Source organism: Rhinichthys klamathensis, unplaced genomic scaffold, assembly GCF_029890125.1.
Source record: "Rhinichthys klamathensis goyatoka isolate OS25496 unplaced genomic scaffold, OSU_Roscu_1.1 h1tg000571l_1, whole genome shotgun sequence".
NCBI lineage: Eukaryota > Metazoa > Chordata > Actinopteri > Cypriniformes > Leuciscidae > Rhinichthys > Rhinichthys klamathensis.
The window spans coordinates 725,323-749,265 of NW_026607037.1; the positions used below are offsets into that span (position 1 = coordinate 725,323).

At 38.9% G+C, this 23,943-nt stretch overlaps 2 protein-coding genes across 3 annotated transcripts in view; both read left to right on the forward strand.

The window, feature by feature from the left end:
• Window positions 1-1,730, forward strand: part of fam171a2a (family with sequence similarity 171 member A2a) — a 46,666-nt gene extending 44,936 nt beyond the window's left edge. The window contains exon 8 of the mRNA XM_056239863.1: window positions 106-1,730. Within this exon, the coding sequence (XP_056095838.1) occupies window positions 106-1,639 (1,534 nt within the window). The 3' untranslated portion in view covers window positions 1,640-1,730. The remainder of the gene's footprint in view (window positions 1-105) is intronic.
• A 2,009-nt stretch (window positions 1,731-3,739) lies between these two features.
• syngr1a (synaptogyrin 1a) lies at window positions 3,740-23,006 on the forward strand. 2 transcript variants are annotated; one of them, XM_056239865.1, is made up of 4 exons: window positions 3,740-4,110; window positions 18,685-18,922; window positions 19,705-19,850; window positions 20,597-20,909. In XM_056239865.1, exons 1-4 carry the CDS (start codon window positions 4,015-4,017, stop codon window positions 20,696-20,698), a joined length of 582 nt encoding a protein of 193 aa, XP_056095840.1. In that variant the 5' UTR covers window positions 3,740-4,014; the 3' UTR covers window positions 20,699-20,909. The 2 variants fall into 2 exon arrangements, with proteins under 2 accessions (XP_056095840.1, XP_056095839.1); XM_056239864.1 differs by lacking the exon at window positions 20,597-20,909 and adding an exon at window positions 22,139-23,006 and having other exon boundaries at window positions 3,745-4,110.
• The last annotated feature ends 937 nt before the right edge of the window (window positions 23,007-23,943 follow it).

The following is a 23,943-nucleotide window of genomic DNA, read 5'->3' on the forward strand; positions in this document are numbered from 1 at the left end:
ACAGCCCTAATATATATATATATATATATATATATACACACACACACACATTCACACAGTACTTGGTGGGATAATAGCTAACAGATATTGTTATTATTTTTCCAGGAGGCGATGTCTGAAACCTCGGCACCATAGTCGGAAAATGCACCCCTCATCCACTCTGGAGAGTTCAAAGAGAGACCAGGGCACATCCACTTCCCACCTCAATCTCATCAGTGGTGGACACGTGGAGACACCCTCCTCGGCCGGTGACCATGACGGCATCAAATCTGAACTTTCCTCCAACCGTGATCTCCACAGCTCTCGAGAGGACTTCTTCAGACATGGCCCCACCCAGAGGCAGCACAACTCCAGGATGAATGCTGACACAAAGCGAGGAGAGAGCTTCCCATTGAAGGCCACTCACTCTTCAAACTCAGGAACTCGAAATCCGCTTCTACAGGACGACTATAGCAAAGGTTACAGCTCTGCTGAGGACTCCGATGAGCGCAGATACCATCACCATAATGCTAAAGACAACCAGGGCTATTCGTCAGACCCACCGTCCCCACCTCCACTTTTGCCACCATTTGCTGGTCACTATCAGGATCACAGTCAGGACAGCAAACCTCCAGAGTATTATGCATCAGCAGGGGATCCCCTCACTCGGCCCAGTTCTGTCAACACCCAGCCTGGCCAGCTGATCTTCTGTCACTCCATGGAGCAGATGAAGGAGAGCATGTACCACAGCATGGTGCCCACACTGGTCATCCCTGCACATTACATGCATCTGTCCTCTGACCTGTCAGTTGTGGAGCAGGCCATGGAAAGGCAGCAACAGCTGCAGCATGATATGGAGGGCATCCAGGTTAGCATGACACTGCCTCGGCAACAGAGTCAACACCAAAAGCAACAGCAGCAGCAGGCCAGGCAAGAAAAGGAAGAGGAAGAGTCTAGCCAGCAAGCAGAGGGACCTTCAGAGGAGAACTGGGGATCTGAACAATCCACTGCCCCCGTCCGTATTCCTGTCCTTTTCAATGACTCTACTATTGCACAAATGAATGGAGAGTTGCAAGCAATGACAGAGAAGAAGCTGCTGGAGCTTGGGGTAAAGCCGCACCCCCGTGCCTGGTTTGTTTCCCTTGATGGCCGTTCAAACTCTCTTGTTAGACACTCCTACATTGAGCTGAGCAATGAAGCCTTGCGTGCACCTGTGGGCCCCAGCAATCTAGCCCAGGACCACCGTACTAAAAGAATCCCCATGAGTTCAGGGAAATCTACTCACCGAAAAACAAAAGAGGAGGGCAAGGTGAAAGGAGGTGGTGAAAGAAAAGCTCATGGAAAGATTTATTCCAAGCTTCCCGTTATCGAAACGCCAGACTCGAGCTGTGAGGGCCATTCAGGCATGTACTCACCTGAGGAGAACTCCACAGCACCACTGCTTGACGAGACCTCGGAGTCCAGAGGTGGGACGTTTCCTCGTAAGGGCTGCAGTCGTGACAACAGCACCCGCAGTAGTGCCAGCGAGGTCCACAGAGACTCTATCACCAGTCCTGATGATGACAATGAAGCCGATGACAAAGATGACGACGGCGAGAATAAGAAGAGCCCCTGGCAAAAGCGTGAAGAGAGGCCCCTCATAGTGTTTAATGTCAAGTAACTCACATGCTGTCCAGGACTGATTATGGCACTGTCTTGGCTATACCCTTCTTTTGCATAGATACTTAGTACTGATGAGGTGTAAAGATGAAGAGCTGGAGAAAAAAAGTTGAATGAAAAGCACAATAAGAGACATGGCACTTACCTGAGTGAGGTATCTGTTCCAACCATCAAGACTAGGTACCAAGAATTAGCACTGAATGTCGCTTGTAAAGAAGCATTTGAAGTCCTCACACTCTCTTAGATGTCCTTTAGATAGACATCTGATGTTGTTCTAGCCGCAGTTCATGAGGCCAGAGGGATTCGTAACTTTGAATCTGCACTCAAGATGTTGTCTCGCTTTCCTTAAGTGGTGCCCATTTTTTGTAAGAATTACCATGAGCCATTTTAAAACTGACTTTGGGAAGCAATCCACAAGCCTTAAAAAGCTTTTTCCTTTTCAAAAGAAATATAAATGGAAATGAATATAAATTTGATATTGATGAAAATATGGGCTGTTGTAAGAATTGAGAGATTTTATCAGTTTATATTTCTTTTATTGTAGTGGTTTACTTAAACATTTCATTTGTTTATATGACTACGTAGACCTGAACCATTAAGATGTGTGGAAATCGTACATTTCACAAACGGGTGAAATTGTTGCTAAATCAATTTGTTTACTCCTATGGGACTTATTGAATCCTAGTGGTTGAAAGATAATGACACTGTATGTTGTACTGTTGGTAAAAGTTCCCCTTTTGTACTTATCTAAAACCAGTGTTGCCATTTTTTTTAAATATGTGTAAGGAGAATGTTTTAGGTAGGAAAGCTACTTTTAGATATGAATAAAAGGTTCTGCTTATATACAGAACACATTTTGTACTCTGAATAAGCCTTCCTGTTGAATCGGTGCACCAATAGGAATTGTGTTTTGAGGGACTTACCTTGGACACCTGTGAAAATGTTTTCAAACTAATCTTTGCTGCAGTGCATCAGAATTTTTGCCATAAATCAGAACCACTGCAACTGTTACCTGTGGAAGTAAAAAAAAAAAAAAACCTTTTTTATGGAGTTTTTGTGTGTGACTGAAGATACAGATTGTGCTTTATATGGATGTGCATGGATGAATTTATGCAAAAAAAAGTCTTTTTTTTTTTTTAACAAGTATTGCTTAAGCGCTCTTATTAAACTCTGTGAACCACTTATTTGTAAATAACACCTTAGTAAATGTACACCCTCATTTTTGTTTTAAGCATTTTATTTTTGTCTGATTATTACCAATCACCTTCGGCCTCTGGTTCCTGGCCAAACTATTCATATCACACTTGTACCTGTTATTTTCGTTAAGTAGTTGCCTTTTTATTGTAATTTTGACTAAGCCTTGCCCTCATAACATGTGAAGCATTAGCCAATTACCATTGAATACATTGTTATACACTCAACCAGAACCTACCATGTACCGACATGAGTATCTCACCATTCCTCTTCAAATGAACTGCAGAATTTTCGCAAGTGCCCTCAACTTCCTGGAAAGTGTATAGATTGTTTTAGAGATGTTCCTACATCATTACAGAAGTTATGTTAAATAATTTATTACATTATATTATATTAGAAATTATATTATATTAACTTATATATTAATGGTTACAAAATACATTTTGAAAAACATTTTGCATTATTTATAATCTTATCATTTCGATCTGTACGATCACCTGTAAAGTTGAGATTTTCACATAAAAGCATTTGGCAACTGAATTTGGAGCAGTGTGCGGTGCACCCCTTGTTTTGGGTTTTACTTAACATAAACTAAATAAATGTGTTTTATTAAATATTGTGTCTACATATGACTAAGCATTTGTACTCTGGGTGTGGGCTATGAGCAGTCACTAGGTGGCACAATGTTACAAAGGATTTGTACAGTAGGCCTAATTATAAAATTCAATATAATGGTCTTCTATGGGTTCTCGTCATTTTTGGGAATATTGATATTTACACATTTTACGTTTTTAAAGTAATCTAGCGTGATTCAAATGTATTACTGTCACATATACAGAGACTAGCCTACCTACTACGCGTCTGGTGGGCACGAGGTCGGCGGCGCGCCTAAGTATCCTCGATCAAGCTTGACAGCATAATGCGCGCTCTCGCGTTCCCCCGGATGCGTGTTTACTCAGTCTCCTCTCTCCACCCTTGAAATGAGAGAGGTACGGAGTGGAAGAGACATCGTTTTACAAGAAAACCTCCACGAACGGGCTGCCGAGATCGAGACCGCACGACAGACGAGGGTGAAGCACGAAGAGTCAAGGTGTAGCACGAGGATAAATTGATTCGAAATCAAGGTCAATTATCTCTCTATAACAAAAACTTCCGACACGGAGAAATCACGAACCTCTGAGGATGGAGCAGGCATACGGGGCTGGCAAGGCTGGCGGCACCTTCGATCCAATTACGTTCTTTCAGCAACCGCAGACTATTCTTCGAATAGTGTCATGGGTGAGAGTGATTCTACTAATTGCATAATTTAAGCGCGAACCAGAGTGCCATGTGATGACGCGTTAACGGCTTGTAAAGCTTTGCCGCCTAAATGCACATCTCGCGCCCTGGCAAATTATTTCTTCAATTTCATTTTTTTTTTTTTTTTTCAGATTTTTTTTTTTTTTTTTTATTACACAGCTCTCTGGAATATGTGATTCTGATTGATAATTCGTGAAAATCAGTATACAGATATTGCTGTAAACGACCATTGTTTAGGGAAACTGTAGGCTATTGGACCAGATAACAATAGTACCTAAATAACAATAGTTGTTCTGTAGCTCAATCTTATGAATTCATTTGTAAATAGAGAGTTTGACCATGACTCAAGAAGCTCGTATTCATAAAGGAAAAGTGGATTAGTCGACAACGTCTGTCTTTTACCTTTACAAGAGAGATTTCTGACTGCTTGTTAACTAACTGAACAATTTTAACACGGCTTATTTGATAATTTATTTCCTTATCTGATCTCAATCAAGTGGCTCCTGATTTGTTTAAAGATGTGACTCTTGCATGAATGAGCATGTACACTGTTTGCTGATAAAAACGTTTGTAGAGAGAGAGAGAGAGAGAGAGACACATGGTGAGGGGGTGGTGGGAGATTATAAGAGGGTGGCTGATTTGGGGGAGGGGTGGCCAGGTGTCTGAAGTGGTGATTATTAAGGCACAACTATGCAATAGGTGGTATCATTCAAGAATATAAATTATTTACCACTGAGAATCGATACATTTGCCTTTATTCTGAGTTTGTAATATAAATGACCACTGACTAATTCATTGCTAATTTATACAAAATAAAAAATATTTTTTTTATTTTTTGTGATTTTGTTATGTGCTTTTGTATTTTTTATCACTTTTGTTATTTGAAAAATATTTCTATTTAGCTTTAATTAATTGTTTGTTTTATTTCGGTTTTAGTTATTTTAGTTACTCAACATTAGTAATTCTAACTTATATTTCAGTTCGTTGCCAAGGCAACTTTTTTAATTTTTATTGTCTTAAGTTTTTTTTATCTAATATATAAAAAAAATGATTTCACCTTTAATTCAATTCACGAAAATACTTTTTATTTTTAGTTAATGATAGCAACACAACACATAAATATACGGAGCCCCTAAAGGGACATGGTAAAGGAAAAAAAATATGCGTTCCCCCGAGAAACTGCGTTCGCTTGCAAAACTTTTGCGAACAAATTTTCTCGGGGGAATGCAAAACGTTTTATGAGGGAATACAAAAGCATTGACAAATAATTTTTCTCCCTGACTCATTTTTTTTGTCACCATGTGCCTTTAGGGGTTCCGTAAAATAGAAATCTATCTCTAAAAAAAGAATTTACATATTTAAATACGTTTGCAGCGATCATGAATATCTAGAAAAGTCATGGAAATGTATTGATCAAAAAGGGTGGGAAGGTTCTGGCTGTATTTGATACATCTCTGCGATATATATTTTCAGTGTGACTATGTTGGAGCTTTTTATGTATCCTGAATGTTCTTAGTAGGTAAGCTGAATTACTTAAGTTGCTTTAGTTATTGCAGCCAAACTGTTTGTTTGAGTATCCTGACCCGATCAACCAGTACTGTGAGTTGGAGGTGGGATTTCCTGTTTTTCCAACCAATTGAGGATAGAGAGACTGTTCGGGCAACCTGCATACATGTATGCACAGAAATGACACCCTTCACCTTTAAGTGGCGTGGATATGTGTGTGTGTGTGTGTGTGTGTGTGTGTGTGTGTGTGTGTGTGTGTGTGTGTGTGTGTGTGTGTGTGTGTGTGTGTGTGTGTGTGTGTGTGTGTGTGTGTGTGTGTGCGGTGCTGTATGGAATCTTCAGGATGGATTGGAGGTGTATTCGTCTGATTCATACTCTGATTGGCTGAGTGAATGCTGCTGCGTTGGCATGACAACAATCAGAGGCCTCAGGCTGGATACTAACAGGCTCACTATGAGGAAAATGAAAATAGATGAACAGTGAAGGCATTAATGGGATTGCCTCTAGAATATTTATTTGAAACCTCTTATTTATCCTATGTCTGATAACAGTGTCTCTTTCCACTATTACTCTTTCTGTGAACAGCAACATTAGCATGCAGTTGTCATGATTCAGATCTGGTAGAAAATATGATGATGGATAGGCTTGGAGTCTTTCCTCATTGCTGTTTGTAAACAGAGTCTCGCTTTAAAATTGATGATCTTTTGGATCTTTGATTTATGTGAGCAGTCTCTTTCACACAGGAAACTCCACTGACAAATATTTCACAGAAAGAGTTTGAAAACATGGGTGATGAAAAACCTCTTGGCAAGAATAAGCAGCAGTTCATTCATTTATTTTCCCAACAAGCTGCCACACTGTATTCAACCAGCATGTCTGTGTCTGTGAAACACAGAATTACCACATCATTTTCCAGCTCGTCTGTTGCAATTGCTCTTCTTTTTTTTAAGGATATATATTATAATCAGAACCCATCCTGCCTGCCCAGTCCTTTACAGTGCACATGTGATGCTTTAAATATAGCACAGTCATTTTACTGTTGTCCGTTATAGGACTAATGGCACAGTTGAATACTGCTGCAGGGTGACACACTCTCCATTTCTCTCCATATGTCCACCTTTTTTCCTGCACAGTGACTACGTCAAGGGGGAAAATATAGTTCACAGAGCCTCTTTATCTCTCTAACATTATTATCATAGATTGTGATTCATTTATTTCCTGGCAGGATTTTTTCTTGTCTGGTTGTTGTGATATTCTGGCAATGGATCACTATTAACTCGTGCATTATCTTGTATCTAATCCACATTTATACAATCTTGCACTCTCTTATTCTGGATTCAAGTCAGCAATATAATATTAAAAATACATAGAAATACTGGATATACAGTAGGACCTTCACGATATACTGGTATTGACAATAATCGTGATATTTAAAAAATGAAATATCGTTATCGTGTTAATTAGGGTGTCGCAATATACCGATATTGAGAATGCAAAGCTGACGTCACTCATTGTAATTCTGAGTAACTGTCTTGTTTAGACACAATATTAGGAGGATTGTGCTGCCTTTCTGCTTTATTTAATTTAATGCAGTGTTTTAATTTTCTGTCATGATTGTGAATTGAGATTTGTCCACTGTACAGATTGTTTTGTACAATTATTTTGGTAATCCTGAAACGGAAAATGTTACATTAACCTATTAACTGCTGACACCTTTCTGTGTTTTATTATATTTACATCCCTCTGTAGCCTGGTAATACCAGACTCTGCTACTTCACTTTGCTTCGAGTCTGGAATGGCATAATAGAGAAGTGTTTTCTCTCTCGCTAGGGGGCGCTTGTCTGAAGTTTAAAATCATTGGTTACCCGTAAGCCAATCAGATAAGTTTATATATGACGTATGTTATGTGCCAACACAGCCGCATCGAACCACAGACATCATGCATCGAACTCAAATCTATGATCGAACTTCCACTGTAAACCTGCTGTAAACACTTGATGATGCGAGCGAAATACCGGAGTGAACATGGCTGTAAACGACTTTTGCAGATTATGCGAAGTTAATCTACACATCCACGGTACAATCAGGGCCTCTAAACTGATATTTGACAGTAGAGAGAAACAAAAAAATATTTGCAGCCAACTGTCATAGTTAGGATTAGTTCTGTTAAACACAGCTCTTTGTTCATCTCGAGTTTGTCGGAAATGCTGCAACTTAATTGCAAGATTACAGCATGTCATGGCAATATTTAAGACCTGGAAAAGAAAGGAGACACTGACCTGTCAAAAGGCTCCCCAGTTTCTCGCTGACGATCGGTAATAGTTGATAAATTAAACTTTTCCCAAAGGGAGTAGGGCCACAACATCACCTCCATTCAGCCACCTCCATTCAGCCATCACCTGGCCAGCAGCCATATCACCCTGTAGCCCAAGACTGGTTGCCCACTGAAGCTAAGCAGGGCTGAGCCTGGTTAGTACCTGGATGGGAGACCTTCTGAGAAAACCAGGTTGCTGCTGGAAGAGGTGTTAGTGAGGCCAGCAGGGGGTGCTCACCCTGTGGTCTGTGTGGGTCCTAACGCCCCAGTATAGTGACGGGGACACGGTCAAAGAGCACCGTCCTTCGGATGAGACGTTAAACCGAGGTCCTGACTCTCTGTGGTCATTAAAAATCCCAGGATGTCTTTCGAAAGAGTAGGGGTGTAACCCCGGCATCCTGGCCAAATTTGCCCAGTGGCCTCTGTCCATCATGGCCTCCTAATCATCCCCATATATACATATACACTGATTGGCTTCATCACTCTGTCTCCTCTCCACCAGTAAGCTGGTGTGTGGTGAGCGTTCTGGCGCAATATGGCTGCCGTCGCATCATCCAAGTGGATGCTGCACATTGGTGGTGGTTGAGGAGATTCCCCCTTCCATGTGAAGCGCTTTGAGTGCCTAGAAAAGCGCTATATCAGGGTTCCCGCGGATCCTTAAAAAGTCTTAAATTAGATTTTTAAAATTTAAGGCCATAAAAAGTCTTATAAAGTCTTATTTTTACTTATGAAAGGTCTTAAATTTTAGATGACACTTTGACTTAGACATATCTAAAAGCTTTCCAAATTAAAACCATCTAATTAGCGTACGTATTTTTATTTATTTATTATTCTATCTTTGTGGATTTGCTAGTTCACGTGACATTTCGCGTCACTCGCGAGTCGCGGCAGCATAACTGTCTCCTGCACGCGAGAGGAGAGGAGAAGAAAGGTCGTAAATGTCAGTTCAGTTGTAAGTTCATTCTTTATGTGCGTATGGTGTGCGATGTGTATTGTCTTTTATGATATTGTAATCATTGTTTTAACAATGTACGAGGCACTGCGAGCTGACATCGCATTTGTCTCTCGTGCTTTCACTCTGCGTGATGTGTGCAGTGTAACTGTTATGTCCCCAAGTTAGTTTTTGTCTTATATTTATATCATATTATGTTCTTATATTAGAATATCACATCAGAAAGAGTGCCGTTTTCCCGTGCACAATTCCAATTGTGATATTTATGTTATACAACATTTAAATTAACAATAAGTTAACATTGAGTTACTTTTTAGACACAATATTGTCAATATTGTTTGTTTTCCCTTTATTTTGCCGACTATAATTTCAAAATGAAACCGTAGCAGAGTCTCAATGCAACCGACAGCGATTATTTCTTGACTGAAATCCGCGTTTTGAACATAGACAGTATAAGAAGTGGACAGAGCCATCTCATTGGAACTCAGTTGAGACAGTTGAAGCCCATTTTTAGCGATTTCTGAGCACTTCCGTTCCTGACGCGCAGACTCAAACCGACTCATACTAAGCTTGATGACGTGAGCAACCTGTCTGACAGACGTTACTCTTCTAGTAGCTGTGCGTGAAAATTGCCAACGTTAATCTTGCAGAGACGGGGAACTTGAGCAAAGAGTTCTTTGGCGTGAGTGAGCAGGAATAAGTATTCCGTTGCTTTTATGGACTCATTATCTATGGGCTTCTCCCTTGACGGGGCGTCCCCCCGATTGCCTGCGAGCTTCTCCTCCTGTCTGTACGGTAATTTCTGTACAGCGCGACAGAGAGTCGAGTGGTTATGACGCAATCGTTAGCCTATTTTTACTAAAACTGTTTATACGGGGCCATAATGTAACATAGAAGGTAATGGAGCACTTTATACATTGTCGTGTTTCTTTAGAAATAAATAATGGACAAATGAAGTCTTTAAACGCCTCAGATGTAAAGTTATTCGCTGTCAAAGTGACGCCAAAATGAATGGGAGTCAATGGAAATGCTAACGCAAGTGAAGTTCTGCTACAACATGGCGGCACCCGGCCGGCTTCAACTTCCGTTCGATGGATTACCCCCTTGGTTTTGAACGTAACGTGGGAAGATTAGGACCTACTTACAACCCCCCAACCACAACGGCGCATGGTCAAAGTTGATATAATACATCAGCATGTTTGCTATTGCAGTTTTTTTAGAAGCACTATTACAATATCTTTAACATGAAGTAAGCTATTTTGCAAATGTACCTGAGCATTTACCAATGCAGTATGATTTAATTGTCCAGTTTATAGCACAGCAGACCTATTGCTCCACTGTACATGACTGATGTTTATAAATATCCTAATCTTGTTTCTTCGGTCAGTGTTGCTGCATGAACACATGATTTCTGAATACTGTGAAGCGATGGTCAGGTTGATTGTGTGGGGATGGGGAAGCGCTATAGATGTATAGGTGGTCTTCATCTGTAGTCTTATGACTCAGTCTCTCTCTCTCGTGATCTCTCTTTCCCCGCATAGTGAACACAAGGTCAGGGAGATTAAAAGCGAGGGATTGGAGGGGGAGGGGAGAGTGAGAGGCAAAGCTCGGCAGGCATGTAACAGACTGAGGAAAAAAAGAGAAAATTATATCTTTTTAGTGGTCAAGAAGACATCATCACACCATCCAGACCATCAAAGACATAGAATGGTTGCTCTTTTTCATGCAATTAATTACAATAAATGGAAGCAAGCTTCAAAATGAATGCAAATGCACTATAAAACCATCATAAAAGTTGTCTATATAACTTTTGCAAGTTTGCTAAAGTAATCTGAAGCTTTGTGTAATACAATTACAAAAATGTAAGTCTATATTCACTGACTCAAGAATTGGATTAGTCTGAATTCTATGATTCAGACTGAACTGGGTCAAATGATTCATTAAAAAAAAAATTTGTTCATAACAGAATTGTAATTTTTCCTAGTCGGTTTTAATTGATGTTAAAGCATCACTGATGAGCTGTAGATTAGTTTTACTTTATTGTAGGTTTCCTATAACCTGTCATTGTCTTGGCCACTATCTAACATTACACAACCGGCTACAGGAACAACACTCTGCTTTGTATAAAGAGCCCTAATGAATAACTAGACAGCTCTATTTGACTGTATTTCTCCTCCTCTCAAAGTGTTGATTGATTTATTGGTGGATGAGCCATGGTTGCTGGCTCTAAAATGGTGCAAGCACAAACCAGCCACAGCTGATATGTCTGGATGATTGAAGAACCATAATTTACATCGAGGACCAATGAAAACCAATAAAATACGACACACTAAGCTTGTGGGAGGTGCTAAACTCTACAAAATGTGACATGTATATAATATTTAGGGTAGCACTTTATTAATCCACTGTAGGAATTAGGAAATTGAGGCATTACTGCACAAAATGGTAAATAACAATACAATACAATACTGTACAGTAAGATATAATTCAAAACAAAAACAGAAAATATAAATGTATTCTAAAATGCTTAATATATTATTGTAATATCAATATGCAAGCTTATATATATATATATATATAAGAATATATATATATATATATATATATATATATATATAGAATATGGACAGTTTATGCTTTTATTTAAAGAGACTAGACAACCTCATTGTCACAATATAAACTAAAAGACAACTAAGACAAGAAACTAAACAAGTTTTGCCATTTTTTTTACAAGTAATAAGTTTACAAATGATCACTGTTTAAAAAATGTAAACATGCAAATGGCTTGTTTCGCATTCACACATGAGCCTAAAACATTCCAATCAGGTTGAAAAAGAGAGCATGTAAAGCTCTGCTCCTGATGATCACAAGATCAGGATCCCGTGTGCTGCCTGTTACAATGCTTGCTTTCATGCACTCATTCGCCATGGAGCCTTGTGATCCAGACAGCTAATTAAAAGCATGCAAAATACTTGACCAGTAGCTCCTTAAAGGGACACTTCACCCATTTGCATTAAGCTTTGTATCTTTAGAAACCCAGTCATATTTTTGAATGGTCATGGTTTATTCCCTTATTTTCCCCTGAGATGGGAGAGATAAGGATTTAAGTGTTCCACTTCCTGCTTCTTATGACGTAAAAATCATCATTTCACAATCATCAAGCAGGAAGTCCCATTTCTTTGTATAAGGGTTGAGACTACAAACACTAGCTCATCATTTATTCAGGGTGTGGGACCCACTCACGCTACAGACCTATTACAGATCAGTGGGTGGGACTTCACTTGCAGATACTGAAATCAATGGGCTATATGCACGCATAACTTCCGCGTTTGACGCAAGGATGCTCGTGCGTTTCCGGTTGGGGAGATTTAAAGCGGAGGAAAACCGAGGAAAACGGTATTATGGCAGAGTCTTCAAAATGTACTGTCCTCTCGTCTTTGAAACGAAACTTTAATACGTTTAGATGTAATTTTATATATAGTTATGTTTATTTAATATAATAAACACAGAAGCATAAACAAAAATGAGATGTGTCTGTTTTGTCTGTTTTTGTGACTAACGTTTCTTTAGTATAGCAATAGAGTATAAAAACCAATATAAATTCTCGGTATAGCATTGGACTCTACGATCGGTGGAAGTAATCCAGCATCCTTAGACCTTCACCGGAAATACAGCCGTGCATAGAGCCCATATCAGCCATCTTGTTTAGAAGCTAAGCTAGCAAGCGCTGTGGAGATAGGAAGTAACAACAATGACGGAAGAAACTAAACATGATATGGAAGAAGAGGATTTTGAAATTCTGCTGCTCGAATCCGCTGTTCGTGGCTATCTTTACGAGCCGCAAAATAGTGAAGAGCAGCTGAAGCTGATGGAGGAACAGTAGCCCGGACTGGCACGAGCTGGGGCGGATTGGTGGTGCCTGTGCTCTCGCTGTGCGCTACGGACACCGATAGAGTCCGTCTGCTGCAGAGAATTTCAATGATGGCAATTTCTCCTGGACGAAATCTCTGAATCAGACGAGCACACGGACGTTTGTGTTGTGATGTGAACCATCCTAGTTTCACTCCGCATATGTTCTGACTGAACATCCCGGTATCATGCAATAATTCACCATATAGAAAGAAATACAAACGAGGAGTAATTCACTAATGAGTTTGCCAATGTAACGGGGTTTGTTGTTGTGTGAAGGAGGCGGGAACCGGCAAACATTTAAACATTTTAATAGTAATATAAACAAATACAAAACAAAAGTATAAGCCAGCAGCCCCTCACTGCTGGCCACACACAACAGAAACAAAACACAACATAAAATCAGGCCTGTTCCGATCTGCACTGTCGTCGCTCCTACTTTTATGCTTCCGCTCCTCCGTAAGAGACGCGAGACCGGTGCGTCTCACAGGTGTCATCCATTAGCACTCACGCCACCGGCCTCGTCCTGCTCGCCACAGCCAACTAACTAGAAATTTTGTGTGAAATAAATTTCAAACTCTGGTGGCAGCTAACGTTAGCCTTGTAGACGGAAGAGTGATTTCTCTGATGTTTGCGCTGTTCTGGATTAGTGGGAGTGGCTTGCGGAGCTGTGCAATGTGGTGCATTGTGGGAGTTATTGTCTTACATACAAATGCACCCTAAAGTTATTTTCTGTCTTTTCTCGGTCAAGAGGGCACCAAATTCAAAATTTCTTTTACATTTCGACTACATATATGACCCACTTTCAATAAAGATTAATGTTGAAATGGGTGAAGTTCTCCTTTAAATTCACAGACTCAGAGAGAGAATTAATGTATTATTTAAAAAAAATCTTGCCTACAAGAACACCAACATGCTGTCATATGGACAATCAGTCAGCAGTGATACTGCTTTGTCATGATGATATCTTGTGGCGCATATATAACCGTGGCAATACTGCGGCTAATCTTACAATCACATCCATGTTCACGATCTTGTCACGAACATGGTCGTGCTGTATGGTTGTGATTCACTAAAAAGGGCACCAGCTCATAATGTAATTAGTTCATGAATCAGACTACATCGAGTGTATGTTTTTTCCATTCGTTCCACTTGGACAACTCGATAGACGTTTCTTGGCATTAATTTTGGGATACATTGTCTTTTTATTGCATCACAGTCAATACAGAATGCAAACCTACTTTCACAACTCCAGAAATGTTTTCTATGTGTTCTAAAGACGCTCACTTTATAAAATGCGATGCAGGACTGTTATGCCGGGTACAGACTTCACAATATTTTTGTCTGTTACAATAGTCACTGTGTCAGATTATGTGATTTTGACTTCTAAATTCTTGCTGTGTCGTGCATAAGTAACATGTCAGACTAACATGCTTACCAATCATCGCTTGCCGTCTTTAACGGTGTGTGTAATGTCATCAAGAAGCCGGAACCAGCAACAAACAAACAAGAGCGTAGGCTAAACAAACAATGGTTGTACTAGCTTAAAGTGACCCTATTATGCTATTTTAAAGGCTCCTAATTTTGTTTTGGAGGCCTCCTACAACAGGTTTACATGCATCAAAAGTAAAAAAAAACAGTTTAATTTTCTCATAATATACATTGAACATCACCACATTTTTCAACGATTCTCAAACGACTCGACGGATGAATCAGTCTCTCTAAATCCCTCCTTTCCCCGAGCCTGCTCTGCTCTGATTGGCCAGATGGCCCAGTCTGTTGTGGTTGGTCTACCGCGTACAGCGTGTGTTTCGGAAGCTAAACACTCATTACCATAACTGAACTTAAGGTCTGTCCGGAGGCTTCCTAAAGCTCAGCACATGTACACACTGTAAAGACATTAACGATGACGTCGATTTTACCATATCAATCTGAGCGCGAGTCCGATGATGAAACATTGGAAGAACTAGTTATTCAACCCGAACCTCCATCGCAAGGACTTGAGCAGGACGTTTCTCAGAATCTCAGTGATACGCTACTTAGTTTGAGGTACATTATGAGATGTTCCAACTGTAATTCCTCACCATCAGCATTAACAAGTGTATGTCCATCAACAAACCGATGTGTATATTTATAATTTATTGTGGTCCACATGCGGGAACTGTATCAATAACGGTGCATATGTTCGCCCAGCACTAACATGAATGACGGATGTAACAAAACATTTTAAACCAACTCTTGCTCCATCCTTTATCTTTACTCATAGTAGTAAGAATGACAAGCAATCTGCATTAATAGACACAGTTTAAGTAATAGTGGCCCACAGCTGCTTAGTAGAAGTATTTCAGTAAGACAGTGATAACGTGAGTTAGCCGGTAAGCAATATACGCGAGACCGGTGCGTCTCACAGCTGTATGATCCATTAGCACTCACGCCACCGGCCTCGTCCTGCTCGTTTATACACAATATAAACACAAACGTATTTAAAGTATTTTGAACATCTGGTAGAAAATATATGCATCAATATTTATTTATACTTACAGGTTGTGATTCTGAGGAGTAAGCTGGTCCAAATAAACTGGGTAGAGGTGTGCGATACCGCTAGATTTGGTATCGATCCGATACCAAGTAAATACAGGGCCAGTATCGCCGATACCGATACCGATACTTTTTAATAATTAAGGTGGATGCGTCTTCAACCTAAATCTAAATGAATTTTCATGACTTTTAATTTGTTTTTGTGATTTGCATTTTGGGTTATTAATCAGTTAAAATCAGTACTACAAAAGCTTTTGTTCAGAAACAACTTTTGGTTACTTCTGTTTTATTTAAATAAACAAAATTACAAAATTATTACTTCACAAATATAAAAAATGTAAAAACAAATTCTCTTTTCAAGTAGCATGTTAACAAAAAATGTTTCTCCTCTTTAGTGCACTTCTTTTCAGGATTTTTTTTCTTAAATAAACAAAGTCACAAAGTTTTACTTCACAACAAATATTATAAAAAATGTAAAACAAATTCTCTTTGTAAGATATAATGAGAATAAAATGACGTTTCAGTAGAGGTGTGCGATACCGCTAGATTTGGTTTTAAAGAATTTACTCTTTAGTGCACTTCTTTTCATGATTTTTTTCTTAAATAAACAAAGTCACAAAGTTTTACTTCACAACAAATATTATAAAAAATGTTAAACAAATTCTCTTTGTAAGATATAATGAGAATAAAATGATGTTTCTCCTCTTTAGTGCACTTCTTTTCAGGATTTTTTTCTTAAATAAACAAAGTCACAAAGTTTTACTTCACAACAAATATTATACAAATTGTAAAACAAATTCTCTTTGTAAGATATAATGAGAATAAAATAACATTTCTCCTCTTTAGCGCACTCTTTTTCAGGATTTGAAAGATGAGCTGAACGGCTGAGCGCGCGCCTGACTGACTGCTGGTGGTAGCGGTAGGGGTGGGGTTAGTCCTGAGTAGCGCGCTAGTGGTGAGTCACGTGACGGTACAACACAGGAGAGGAGAGAGCTTGCTCTGCTCTGCTGTGACAGCAGCAGCATTTTGACAAACACGGTCAGGTCGCAAAACGAGAGAAACTGAAACTTAAGTATCGATATTTTCACGTTGGTATCGATCAATACCGATACCAACGTTGGTATCGATATTATCGATATTAGTATCGATCTGCCCACCTCTAAAACTGGGTACTTGACCCATCTTTCAAGAGCAAGTGTTTTGCGAATCCCGCGTTTTGAGAGATTTGAGGGCTGGACAATGCTGGACAACGTACAACATAGGCGGGCATTATGCCAATGTATTTTCTTGTGATGTACTGTGTACAGTACAGACTGTACGTATACAATACAGACTGCAAACCTAATTTCACAACTCCAGAAATGTTTTCTATGTGTTCTAAAGACGCTCACTTTCTAATTCCAGTACTCACCAGGTTGCTTTAGCGCCTCTGCTATCGTTGGTTGTCGTCCACTATGACACACTATACGTGATAAAACGATCGTTTCTTGCCTCCCGACGACCATTGTCGTTTATGAATCACCACAACACACAATGTCAAGCGGATCATGCCAAAATCGGGCTGATATTGTGCAGTCTGAATCTGCCATTATGCCCGGTACACATTGTACGATTTTGGGCTGTCGAAGACGAAAGATGACTGTGGTCTTGGCTCCTAAACGGTGGTTCTACATCATAAAGTGAAAGAGGGTCAAAGACGGCAGTTGTCACGGTCTTGCGACCAAAGATAGCCTGTGATAATTTTCTGACAGTTTCAGAAATTTTGCATGATCATACTTCGACCTACGTCTACTGACTAGCCAATAAAAATGCAACATGAAATGCGAATTGATCAACACAACATTGCGCTAAAACTTAAAACTACTTACCTCAAGTTCCATTTGCAAAATTAGTATGCCATGTTGGCCTCTTTTCCCTAGCCATGACCACGTCCATATTCTCCTCTTTCGCTTCCTCCTCAAGGTTTGAATGAGCCATTGAATCTTTATCTTAGGAGATTCAGCGTTTATTTGATTTGATGTTGCCAACCCCCTTAACATTAGTTTAATGATAAAGCTGATTCTCGGGGTTAAATCATGGGCTTGTAGCTGACAATTAGGGAACAACTATGGGAGAGTTTGCTGGCAGCCAAGAGCATTTCAACTTAATTGCATGAGTGGAGAAATGAAGTGCCTCTCTCGCACTCTCACACATTCAGACATATAGTAACAGATGCACAGGCCAGCTGTTAAAACCCTGGCCTTTGTCAAAACTTGCCTTCATCCTCTTGAAGATAGTTGACTATTCCTGGAGCCAAAATGAGAACATAGGCTCATCGGAATCTAAATAGGCACTTATAATTATGGAAGTGTCAAATAGCTTCCCTGTAGAAAACAAAACCAGTAGAAAGCAACAAAGTGAGATTAAAAACAGATGTACACATGAATCAATCAGTGATGTTTGTGGTGATAGATGGCATCTGTTTTCACAATGTTTTCAGCCAGAAGTTGTGGTTGGCTGCGAGAAACAGTTTAATTTCCTTTGTTTGTATACTAGAAAAGCTGAAATCAGCACTATAACATTTCAACAACTTTAATTGGCTCTAGGTCTTTTGACACTGTGTTTATCTCTGGGTTAATGTTTCTTTTTAACGCTGGACTAAGACCTAAGTTATGAGCCCCGGCTACAGAGTCGGGTAAAAATGCCTTTGCAGTATATAATAGTATATAAAATCTGCCCCAAAGTTTTTTATTATAATTATTAAATCACTGATTCTTTTAGCATAACATAACTCAGAAAACAAAGCAAATTATAAAGTTCTGTTTGTGGGTATTCTCCTTGGGCAAAATTGACAATAATTATTTTTTTATGGAATATTGCAGTATTTATTATAAATGACTGATCTATGCACATCGTTATTGATTTAAAATCCATGTGCCCTCATATTCTTTCATCAAAATAATTTCCCCTTCATGGTGCAGCGACATCTTTTCCCTGATGACGTGTTTACCGGCGTCAGGGCGGGACAACCTCTCACTCACATGACATCACAGCAATAGCAAACCACAACAATCCAATCAATTCCTGATCAAGTCTCACTCAACATTTTTTTCCTGTTCGAGAAGCATATACATCACAATAGGGAAGAAAAGACTATCCAAACTTCTGTTTCATGCTGACTTCACTAACAAAGTCACTAACAAATCTAGCTTGCACTTTAAACTTGGCTGTATGAACAATGTGAATATGCCGCAAAATAACCCAGGATTATAAATGAAAGTGTGAAGTCCAAATTCTCTTTTTTTCTTTCCACATTTTCCCTTCATGGTCTCCTTCTTTTAATTCTCCTCCTCAGATCTTTTCCATCGTGATCTTTGGATGCATTGCTAACGAGGGCTATGTGAACCGTCCAAATGAGGTAGAGGAATTTTGCATCTTTAACCGCAACCAGAACGCCTGTAACTATGCCGTTGGGATGGGATCCCTGGCCTTCCTCTGCTGTGCTGCATTTATGGCACTGGACATCTACTTTCCTCAGATAAGCAGCGTCAAAGACCGCAAGAAGGCTGTGTTAGCTGATATTGGAGTTTCAGGTAAACTGCTGATATGAATGGAAGTATTCATGCATATCAATATTTTATATCACTAATAAGATACATTTACTGCAAGGCTGCTGCTGAATCTGCCTCACTTTTTCTTTTTTTACAAACCACACATTATATTGTATTCATTTGAACACTTATAAGTTTTTTTATGTGGCTCTAAGAAGGTTTTAATAATGTTTCCCATATACATTTGTTTCTAAGGTCTTCTTGGCTCAAAAGCACACTTAGAGTCTAGGGCTGCGTCCCTAAAACTTAGGATGCTGACTTGTTGCGTTGCTGCCTTGTCAGATGCCATCTTTATTTTTTAGCTCAACTGTCACAGAATCAAAAGCACAAGATTGTGGGATATCATAGGCAGCGAAGGATACATCTATGCTGCCTTCAAAAATCAATCAGATGAAGGTATCTTGTTGCCTTCTACCTCTAGCTTTCGGATGCAGCAGTGATCCGAACTTCCTGTACCGCAGCATTACTTTAAGACACTGCCTTCTGTTGGTAAAATGTAACTGCTTCTAAACTTGCTGCAGTGCAATGCTGGATTTGTGGTGCAATGGCACCATCTATGCCTGTAAATATAAATTGACTGCTTTGATCAGACCTTCTTTAGATTGTGAATACTATAAGCTATCACTCTGTTTTAGGTTTGTTTGTAGATCATTTTATATTTATTTGTGAGGATTTTTTGTTTTGTTTTTGTTTTTCAATCAAAGGCATTTTTTGTGCCGTTTATTAATCTGAAATTCTGAACCTTTTTCCCTTTTTTCTCTCAGCCTTCTGGTCTTTCGTGTGGTTTGTGGGATTCTGTTTCCTGGCCAATCAGTGGCAGGTGGCTAAACCAGAGGACAACCCCCTCAAAGAGGGCGGAGACGCAGCCAGAGCAGCCATCACCTTCGCCTTCTTCTCCATATTTACATGGGTCTGTACTGAGAATATTTCCTTTTTAGTTTCGGTCGTTTCTTTCATCTAAAAATAAAATTTCATCTAATAATTTAAAACTTTATTTCAATCACTGAAAATTATTTTGTAATCATTTTAGTTAACAATAACAACACGGTGACACACCAAAACCAAAAACTTTCAGGACTCACTTGACCAAAATGCTAATTTTACACATTTCATATATTATATTAGATATTTAAAAACATATTTATATTTGTTTTAAAGTGATTACACTAACTTCCTTCAATAACTTCCAATAAAGGTAAAAAAAATATTTCTCAAATACATTCACATCAACTGAAAATGCGATCTCTTTCCATCTACCGGTAAATATCCAGAGACAACATTTACATTAAAAATGATTTATTTGTGTTATCTAGGCTAAGTTCTGTTCATGTTTTCAGGAAAGCTTTTCAGCATATTTTGTCTTTCAGCTGAAAATTTGCTAGATTGCAGGCCTGTCTTTCTTCTCAATGAATGATCTGTGAACAGCAGCACAGCTTCATTCACTAATCTACTTTCTGTACTTTTCCAGAGAATTATTTACCCCAGTAATCTTTGCTTCACTGTTTGCATATATCCTTCTAACCTCTAATCTCTCAAAGCACTTCTCTTACAGAAACCACCCAGCTGTATCCATAAGATTAACCCAGTGTTGTTGAAATGTTTTTCCAGTCATACTTTCTGTTGATCGCTGGCTCTGGCCGATCTGTTTTTCTCTAGGGTGTTCTTACACTGCTGGGCCTGGAGCGCCTAAAGAAAGTCTCCTTTGAAGAGGAATACGACAAACTGTTCACCCCTCATACGCCACCTCCATTTGTCTAACATTTACCACACACATACTTATTTGTTTACTATGCCATAGACATCAACTACAAAATCACCCTTCAAATCCTACAGTCACCAATGAATACCAATGAAGATATTACATGTTATCTGTTTGTCTTTTTGTTTTGTTTTTGCCATGTCAAGAGCCACATCAAGTGCCATATCAAGCCCTAAACCCCCTTGTATGAACTGGGAAGAGCTTCAAATAACATTTCTGAAGGAATTATGAAGTTATGAAAAACATGATTTTTCTTCATTTTATTATACCTTGTCATTATATGCTGATTATCTCTTGGGGTTAAAGGTACACTTCCGTTCACAGGTTTGGGGTCAGTGAGATTATTATTATTATTTATTTTTTTAGAAAAATACTTTTTTATCACGTAAAAATGTATCATGTTTTCCACAAAACTGTTAAGCAGCACAACTGTTTTCAACATTGATAATAATAAGAAGTTTCATGAGCATCAAATCATCATATTTGAATTATATCTAAAGGATCATGTGACACCGAAGAATGATGCTGAAAATTCAGCTATACCATCACAGGAATTAATTACATTTTAAAATAAATGAAAATAGAAAATTGCAATAATATTTCACAATATTACCATTTTTACTGTGTTTTTGAGTAAATAGTTGCAGTCTTGGTGAGCATAAGAGACTTCTTTCAAAAACAATTATTAATTGTACCGACCCCAAACTTTTGATTTATGTGCCAGATAATCTGTTTTCTCCAGAAAATTATTTTTTGATTGTTTTTTAAATTGCGGTTACACTTTTAATTGACTAGGGGGCGGCAGTTCCACATGAAACGTTCAGCTGAGCTCTTTACAGAATTGTGTTGTAACGTTTTATGTAAGGTTGTCTACAAGATATCGCATCCTGATACATTGTCCCGCTCATTTGCCTCTATTGTTGCCATTGCATTTCATGATCTTATTTTTGTTTACAATTGAGCTGCTGTTGTTGCTATCAATGATGTATATTTATCCTTTGTGATAGATCTTATAATGTACTGACAGATGCTGTTCGATTAAACTCTATTAAGTTTCACTCAAGTTCTACATTTTGTTTTGGATGTGGGTTTTCTATGTGTTAGCCACTCACTTGAGCATTTCCTAAATTTATTCTTGACTCTGTTAAGCTTAAAGCTGACTAACCATCTTAATCTTGTATCTTAATCAAACTAATGTTGCTTTTCTTTCTCTTTTCCCCCCTCTCCCTCTCTGTCCCATCCTGTCATTCTCATTCCCTCCTTCCAATTAAACCTTACATGGCTTCCTTAACTGATGGACTATTGACTATTCACCATCCAAACTGAAAAAAAAAAAAAAAATCCTCCATTCCTGCTGCCATAATCATGTAATTTCCATTGCTAATCCCTCTCATCCCACCCTCTAAACCTCTCCTTCCGGCATCTTCATTTTCCTAAAGGCTGGCCAAGCTTTCCTTGGATTCCAGAAGTACAAATTAGGCGCAAGCTCATCTCTCTTCTCTCAGGACTACACTGATCCCAGCCAGGATCCCGCAGGTGCGCCCACTGCTGGCACGGAGTACACTGGATACACCCCCGACATGGAGGCTAATTATGATGGCTCTGGTGGATACCAGAGCCAAGACTACTAAGGTCAAGTATAAGGTTGTACACAACAGCCTTAACTAGCTAGGCTGATGGGGTTGGGGAAACAAAATATGGGGTGAAAAGGACAAACATGAACTTTGGGCACTTGGGGTAGAATATGGGGACCAAAGCAGACTGATAGGAATTCGGGGGTTTGTTTGGTGCTATAATAACCACTTGTGGAATTTATAGTGGGTTTTGGGCGTTTCAAACACTGAATGATATTTTGCAGATTGGGGACTGTGGCACAAGATCTCTCGAAATGTTTTTGGGGTTTTTTTTAACAGGAAATTTTGCCTTTGGGGTTATGGGTTTGGGGGCAATTGATTGGCCATCAGTGTCCTCCTGAGCAAACTCTACAAAGTGTCCATTATAGAATACAGGACTTCACTTTGGTTTATTACACTTAATTCCAATTTGTGAAAACAAATCTAAACTAAACTGATAGAAGTTTGTCCCTAATAGGCAAAGAAGCTAACAAGTTTTGGTCTTACGTGTGACAAAATCTGACCAAACGAAATGTTTCTAAAGACCACAGTGTCTTTTTGTTGGTAAAGTGTAGGTGATACAATAGAATATTACATTAACCCTTAACCTGTCACTAACACATTCTCTATTGATAGCTCTCTGCTGCCATTTTGTCAATGTGGTCTTAAATGATCTTTTTTTTTTTTTTTTTTTACAATATCAGGTCTAGGAATAAATCATTATCTGCATTGTTCACATGGAACGTACAAAGAGGAGAAAAAAAGATTAGTATATGATGTAATATAGAGAGTGAATATAGGCTATTGCAAGTAAATTCTGTGAGACCTGCTGAACTGCAAAGTTGTACGGCTGTGATTACATTATTTAAGGTCTGTTTCTTTCCATATGCACATGTTGCCCTAAACAGTGTTTGGACACTAATGCAACACTTAAATATATGGCTGTCACATTGCTCAAAATACCAAACCAAGTGTCAATTATTTCAAAGAAATACTGCAAAAACACAATTTTCAATCAATTTATTATTTCAATAATTTTTTTTATTAAATTTGTAAATATAGGCTACTGTAAGGTGCAGTCACATTTTGCGGGCAAAAAAGGTCCAGTGAATATAATATTGTCAACAGTGTAGCGATGTATGAAGCACACCTTACACAGGAGCCACTTTCAAAACAAGCAGCTTTCTTTTAGGCTAACTAGGCACATTAGCGTGACCAACTTCGAAATCTATGCGAAATAGATAAGGGGTAAAACTTTCGCCCTCTCACAAAATTTCAGATGCGAATTCCTATTGAAATGACTGGATTTCGCCCGCTGAAATGCGCCGAACGTCTGATGAACACATGTGTTTACTCTGCTAGGATACCCGTACAAACTTGAGGTGAAAATACCACTACATATCACAGTGGGGTCAGTGCATGCATTTTCATGCACACAAAAGTCCGTATGTTTAGGGCCGCTGTGCATGTCATTGTCAACATGGTGCAGGTTTACATTTTTATGACAGTGATCTAGACATGATTACTTTTGATGTCATTGATGTCTTTTAATCACGAATGTAAACATATGTGGTGCAACACTAAAATTCATGAGACTTTGAAACACATTTTTTAGAGGGAAAATGGTCAGA